The sequence below is a fragment of the Mustela erminea genome, chromosome 7 (assembly GCF_009829155.1).
Source record: "Mustela erminea isolate mMusErm1 chromosome 7, mMusErm1.Pri, whole genome shotgun sequence".
In the NCBI taxonomy this organism is placed as follows: domain Eukaryota; kingdom Metazoa; phylum Chordata; class Mammalia; order Carnivora; family Mustelidae; genus Mustela; species Mustela erminea.
In genome coordinates this window covers 97,385,017-97,392,576 of record NC_045620.1, presented here as the reverse complement: position 1 = coordinate 97,392,576, position 7,560 = coordinate 97,385,017, and the positions used below count along the sequence as shown (strand labels likewise).

The 7,560-nt window shown below is 37.8% G+C and overlaps 1 protein-coding gene across 5 annotated transcripts in view; it reads right to left on the bottom strand.

The window, feature by feature from the left end:
- Positions 1–766: 766 nt before the first annotated feature.
- Positions 767–7,560, bottom strand: part of CTNNA2 (catenin alpha 2) — a 1,141,838-nt gene continuing 1,135,044 nt past the window's right edge. For 3 of the 5 annotated variants that reach the window (XM_032352608.1, XM_032352610.1, XM_032352607.1), the window contains one exon: positions 1,729–2,016. In XM_032352608.1, coding sequence (XP_032208499.1) covers positions 1,729–2,016 — 288 coding nt within the window. Of the gene's footprint in view, positions 2,017–4,672; positions 4,790–7,560 lie in introns of all 5 variants that reach the window. The other 2 variants (XM_032352609.1, XM_032352606.1) reach the window with 2 other exon arrangements.

The following is a 7,560-nucleotide window of genomic DNA, read 5'->3' as shown; positions in this document are numbered from 1 at the left end:
TCATTCCATAAATATATGAAAGAATGAAGGTCAGTGAATGCCTCTCTCAATGTGCGTGCAAATTGAGGGGACAGTCTAATTGAAATAGTTGTGTAGTAGTATTGAAAATTCATCTACAACATTAATGGGGAGTCTTCTCCTTGATCATTCTGAGTCCAGATGAGGAATAAAACCATATCTAAATATAATGTTGACTAAGCTGCTCTCTTTCTCCAACTCCTAGATCTCTTCTCTTTGGGACCTTTCACCTAAACTAACATAGTCTTGGGGTCTATGACTCCCAAGACATTATCATAGTGCTAAGAAACACACCTTATTTTATCAGAAGTCTTCTGGAGACATACTGTAACATGCTAACCTGTAGGGACAAGTCAAATGATAAGAGTTTTGAGCACTCAGATGAACATTTGGGGACATTTTTTCCTCCAGCCATAGCTGAAAGACTACAGCCCACTCCTCCTAAGTAATGGGAGAGGGGCCTACTTTTCATAGTTTGGAGAGAAAGTATTTTGAAATTAATGAGCCTCCTTCAAATTTTTTTTATTCAATTTGAGAACACATTATCTTTCTTAAGTGTAGCCCAGGGTTGAACATGGCCCAGATAAGTCTAACGCATGACTTCATCATTTTAGATTGTTTGAAAGTGAATAAAAACAAATGAAAAAACATGAAATAAATCAAAAGCAATTTCTGGACTCCAAAGATGACCTGGCGATCCCACCCATTTTATCCCCAATCTCTAAAAACAAAAAGCATTTTTAACCAATTTTCAAGAAGATGCTCAAAACTTTTATTAAGTATGCATTTTTTTTAAAAAAAGAAACATTTGTCAGATTTCCAGATTATATGTGTTTATTTTGAGTTAGTGGATACAATGGCATATTAGATACCAGCACTCCGAGCTACACCTATGTATTTGCCTCTAAACCTTCACACATCATCAGTTTCCATTCTTCTATCATTCCACCACGGGGTCTCCTATTTCTAGCAAAATCATAGTTCAAATGTTTTTAAAGTAAAACATGGATCACCATATGTTGTGCTTCCAGTGCCCCCAGAAGGATTATAATTGCCTCAAATAAGTGTTTATTTTCAGTAAAGGGGGGAAAAATTGAAAATATGAGCACTAGTAATGGCACTACTACGAGAGAAAGAATAGAATACAGATTAAAAGAAACAATTTGACTGGATGAGTTAGTTTTCTCCTTAGTAAAAAATCCACTTAATATCATGGATATGACTTCAAAGTTAAATTGTTCAATTTGTGGGCCACACACTTCAGCGTATTGGCTAGTACATTTTTGCACTGAAACAGAAGCAATACAAGCTTTATGTTCTACCATTACACTTCCAGATTTTTCACTTATTAAGATACCTGCCAACCTAATGATTCTTGCATGCATTAGAGTTTGCTTTTGTAAAATTAAGTTTTTTTTCCCCATCCCTCCCACTCCCATAAACATTGCAATGCGAACTCTTTGCCCAATTTTATGAGAATGTTGCAAAGGACAGTTCTGTACCACCTCAGGACAGGAATTCCCTGTTCCCTCCCCAGCTACTGATGAATCAGTAGTATTGATCACATCTCATCTCACATGCAAACAGACACTGCTCCCTTAATTTCCCCATGCCAGAGGCATACGAGTCGGCAGGTATGCATACAAAAATGGAATTAAAAAGAAAAGGAAAAGGAAAAAAAAAAAAGCTTTTTTATTAAAGCCTATCGTCCTAGAATGAATCCATTGCTTTGAATTCACTTAAAGCCTGTACAGGCGAAATGTGTTTCTTCTGGGAACCTCGTCTAACTCGTGTCTGGAATTCTTCAGGCTTTTCTCTCTTCACAAGGGGCTTCTTCTCTGGGGCCTTCATCTTCCAAGACACAACCGGTGAGTTGACAGCTGCTGTTCCATAGACCTTCTGGTATTTGGTTGAGGCCACATAGGATGCTTTCACCGTGAGGACAACAGCATTCATCAGGTTTTTAGCTGCCTGGATGAGTGATGTGGCACTGTCCAGCTAGAGCAGGAGGAGGAGAGAGATACACCTGGGTTAGTCACGGCACAGCATTCACAAGATGGTCGTGTAACTTCACAGTTCAAACAGTGTTGTGCAGAAACAGAGCAAAATTATTACATGATAATGTGAACTAGTTACATAGCAGTCACTCTCTTCTATCCTTAATCCCAAGGTAAAAATAAAAAAAGAAGATACACTAAGGCATAGCTTTCTAAAACTCTAGTACTTTTAAAGACCAAGCTCTTTTTTAGCATGTAAGGGTTCCAATGTAACACAAGTTTTCCAAAGTGGAACATCTCATGTTGTTACATTAGACTGTTTGGTAAGGCTGAGAATAACTCAATGCTTAAAAGCCATTTGGCAGGCACTGTACAATAAAAAAGTACAGAGTTATATCTCAATTTTACAGCTCTACTCCTGGAAATATAGACAGTTTCTCCATCCTGAGCTCAGGTATGATAGGAATGCAGGCAGCTAAGCAGAGAAACACACCTATGGTACACTGCCTTTTACTGAGGTGTTCAATGGACTTTAATATCTATTTAACTATTCTCAGGTCTTAAATATACCTCTTACAAAAATAAGAATTATGTTAGGCTCTCGTAGGTCAGAGAGCATTCAGTGAGACCCCCATATCCACATGTTAATGAACTACTGATTTCTTACTATGTGGCAAACACTATTCTAAGAACTTTTTATTTCTCCATTTAACTCACAAGCACCCCATGAGGTAACTATTATTGTCACTGCATTTTATGATGAGAAAACTGGTGCTTTATACAGATTAAGGGATGAAATCCTTAAAAACTGTATCATACTGCCCCACTGTTACTGGTAGGATACTGATACAGGTAGGATACTGTAGGATACTTGTAGGATAGCTAAAATACTGTAACAAGTATTAAACCTACTGTAAACAACTTACAGTAGGTTTAGAAGCTCATCCTTAGACTCTAAAGCCAGGGGTGTTTTTAGTTCACTTCCCCCCCGCCCCTGCTTTTAACCCAGTTTGACAGTGTGGTGTATACTGTTTATGAAACCATCCAATATCTGTTTCAACCTGCTCCACTTCCTGGACTACAGACGCTTGGAAAGTTCAAAACTGCATTTCCCAGACTCCCTTTCAGCCAGGATTCCACAAGTGACCCTAGTAAAAGGAAAGAATTAACAGCTGACTGCAAATATTACTCTAGCCTCTTGGGTGTTTGAGCATAGTCTGATTATTCATCAAACTTCTTATAATATCAGCTAAGGAACTAAATACATTGCAGTTCAACAAGGAATCCAAGAATATTTCTCATTGTTGAGATTGATGGACTCTAGCTGCATTCATGAATGGGAGTTAGATATATACCTTCTGGGTGAAATGAGACTAGCAAAGTTTTTAAACTAAGGTACCCCAAACACTGCAGCTGCCCGATGTGATGTGGCTTGCCCTCACTTTAACTTGCCATTTTTTGTGACCAAAGGGTGTCCCAAGCTGTGATGGGGCACATCAGAAATTACATCTAAGGTCTCTGTGATAATTTTCAGGCTGTTCTCTTCATTAGACATACTTCATTAGAGCTAAAGAAATGTGATGCTAAATTTAAAAAATTATGACAAATGAGCTCTGAGTTCTCCCACCTCCAGAAAAGCTCATAAAGTCAGATCATTGGGGAAAACAATGGACGATACTTTCTATGTATGAATTCCTTGCAATACCATAGCATTGAGGCCTCACTATTTAAAAAACAGATTGAAGGGCAGTATTACATTGACTCCATAACATAGAAGCAAACAGATTTGTGGATTAGAGCCATGATTCAGCAAATAGATAATTAACTCTTTTGTGAATTAAATCAACCAGATGTAAAGAGTAACTACTTTACCACTTTTATTACACTGTACAAGGTGCACATATACCAAAATAACTGCTTAACCCATAATGTTTAATTGGTAGAGCATAAATTTTGAAATCCAGCTACAGAAAAGCAACTTCTAGATTATTCATGTTAATAGAAGAAAAGCCAAGCATGGATTAGTATAGTGATTCTCGTAGTCTATGAACTAGCAGTATCAGTATCACCTGGGAACCTGTTAGAAATGCAATTTCTTAAGGCTACTCTCAAACTTTCTGAATCAAAAATTTGTAATCCAGGGGATGCTGATGCATGCTAGAGATTGAGAACCACTGGATTAATGAAACCCAAAGACTATCTCAAGGTTTATTTCATTTAATGATTTCAGAACTTTGATCATAGATGAGTCTGGCAGCATCAGGGCCAGTTATCTGGCTAAATTTCACTTTTACATCTTTTCTATTATACCCCCAGGTATAATAATTACAGAGAAAGAAAATGTTGAGACGATGGGGTCAGTCATGTTTTCTTTAGAAGCTAGATATCATAGCCCTTGGCCCATCGGCAGTTCCCTGTAAGTCTGTCAGGTTTCAAAATGAGAAATATTCCTTCACAAAGTGAGTTAATTCATAGGTAAGGAGGGGAGAAGGGTATCAGGGACAGTTCTGTGGATTTGCTTATGGGAAATAGAATTAGTAGAAGTAGAATAAGACAAGATGCATTTATTGCATTATTAAATGATTCTCTGAAAGCAAATCTTGGGAGAATTAAGTGGATCCAAGGAGAAGAATTACAAGTAATTTGGAAACTTTTACCACAGATTCCATTTTCAGATAGATGGTGTCTAATTCTGCAGCAAAAATATGATAGCCTGTCTCTTCTTCAGAACCCCTTTGCTCTCCCAGCCTGATGCAGGAATCCTGTGAATAAACCTAATACATTGGTTGAAAGTGAGACAGCTCTGAAATATAAAGCCAATGATTTCATTCAAGGTACCTGGTAAGGCAGATATGAATTTGTGGCAAGGTATAAAGCTAGCAGGTAAGGAACCTGGCCAACTAAACCTGAACTAGTATACTGCTAGACAATATGCCCAATCTAAAATTAAAAGAAATTTGACTTTTTCTGAAAACTTGAATTCCCAAAGAATAACTTTTGCCATTCCTCTAGATCCATTTTAATGATTTAGATCATTGCTGCCACAATCAGAATTTCTTTTATTTAAAAATGGATCTCCTTTATGTTTGTCTGAAATAGCACAGAGGCCTGGCATGTTTAGTTAAAGATTCACTCCTAAAGAAAATACACTGTGTTGTCTGGGTGGGTCAGTTGGTTAAGCGTCTGCGTTCGGGTCAGGTCAGAATCCCAGAAGCCCCACATTGGCTCCCTGCTCATTGTGAAGCCTGCTTCTCCTGCTCTCCCTGCTTGTGCTCTCTCTGTCAAATAAACAAATAAAAATCTCAAAAAAGAAAAAATACACTAAAAAGACTAAGGTACACGGCAATAAGATCTTTTCATACAAGGTTTAGGAAAACCTATTTATGGCAATTTCAGACAAGATATGTAAATGTATATGTACAAATGAAGTCCTAATAACCAATAATAATTGAGTATTTAGGAGGTGCTTAGGAATTGCCTTGTCCTTTTAATTAAATTGCATGGTGTAGGCTCCAAAAATCCTTAAACTTAGAAAGGTAACAGAACTTGCATTTGAAGTAATGGGCAAAAGTAGGGATCAGGACTTGTACTGTTTTTCTCCAAAGACTACCATCTGAACCACTCTTTAATCTTTGGAGTCTTGTTTTTCAGTATCATTCAGAATGAACCTATCTCAATGTTTAACTCTGTTTGGGTAGACGCCTGTCCTTAAACTTGGTACCATTGTATATGTATCACGACTGAGTTTGATGAGAGCCACCATCTCATCTCTGACTCTTAGTGTTGTCTTTGGAGCCTGAATTCTTTGTAAGTAGAAGTCCTGGCCTCAGGTGTGTTCCTGCCCAGTCCTTTTTGGCTTGAATTCACCCTTATGGGAGCAGTTACTAGAATCTGATCCCTGCAGATTTCTCTTGTACTTGTTCAGCTTCTCTGAAGCATATTCACTACACAGCTATAATGACTGGTTGTGCCCTTAGGTGGGGCTCAGCTACATTAGTGCTCTAAGCTTTTATCAGGGCTGGTGTTCTTAGCTTTCTAACAGCCAGAAAGTTGACCGTATTTCTGCCCTTCCTCCAGCTAGCCTGTATATGCACTGACTAAACTGGGAGTAGAAAGAAACTTGTATCTTTTCCTGCTTAAGGGCCTTTTAATTCCTTCTGGACATTCTATTCAGTCCCTCTATCTAGTCTAAGTGCCCCAATTTTTAGTTAATTAAAAAAAAAAAAAGGAGCCTACATTTAGCAAATGCTACCATGTGTCAGTCTCTGCATTAACTCCCCAGTTTCCTTTCTTTCATTCAATCTCACAACCATGCCTGAGACAGGTAATGCTATTCTGTCCACTTGGGACAAAGAAGGGCTATGCAGCTTGCTAAATACCACATCGCAGGTATATGATGAAGCCAAGAATTAAACCCAGGCAGCCTAACTCCAGTGTCCACAGACTAACCCTTACTTGATGCCACTTCCCAGAGCCATGCATGGCAGATGAAACCACAGCCCATTATCTATCAAGCTATGCTAGACTAATTAATTCTCCCTATTTCATTTCATAGGTGTCTGCTGTCCCTAACCACAGAAATCAGGCTTCTCCTAATTCTGTCACTATTTTTTTTTTTAAATATCAAAGTACTATTTTAAAAAGGTAGCAGATGTTTCCTCACATCTTGTTCTGTTACAATCCATGAAAAGCAAATAAGGGTGGGAGAGCTGTTTCATAGTCATTTCTAGAGGGTTTTTCTGGCTCTTTTACTGCCGCTGTACTAGTCTTTTCTTCTTAACCTCACTCAAATCCTGACACCATCCTCATTTTGTGTTTTGAATGGAGAGAAATATTAGAGTTGACACTGCTGAATTGTGATTCTCCCATTAATTGGTAATTGTGCTAATTCGTTATGTCAAAGACGAAGATTGTCATCAAAAGTGCCTAAAATGACTCTTAAAATTTACAGGATCATCTGAATTCTGAAACGCCATGTCATAAGTTTTACACTATCTCATGAACATGGGGATTACCTTGCAAGAGGTGTTCAGTTTCAATAGAAACAGACTTTGACACAAATATAACTGCACGATTCAATCAAATTCTCAAATGAAAATATACCCATATTTCTGGAAATGCTCAAATCTCATAGACTCTTTTGGTCTTCTACCTACAATGATTCATCCAGGTATTTCTTCAGATACTACTTACTACTTTGTGTTGGGTACACATACATAGACACAAACTATAAGGTCTTAAGCTGGTAATTTGTTTAGTAGGATGTAAGGTACTAACAAAACAAGCAATATAGGACCCACCTTGAGTCAGGTAGGAATAAGGTAGGAAGAAAAAGCATCATGGAGGGAGTAATAGTCCAAACTCACTTTAATGAATGAAGTAGGTGTTATTGCTGACTAAATGGTTGAATGATAAAAAGGACAAATTTGGAATTCCTAGCTAGTATAGCTGGGTATAAATTGATGCTCTTAACCCAGATGATGGCAATTAGGGGAAAATGGAGTTGCTAAAATATTGAGTTTAACTCTGGACATTCTGAACTTAA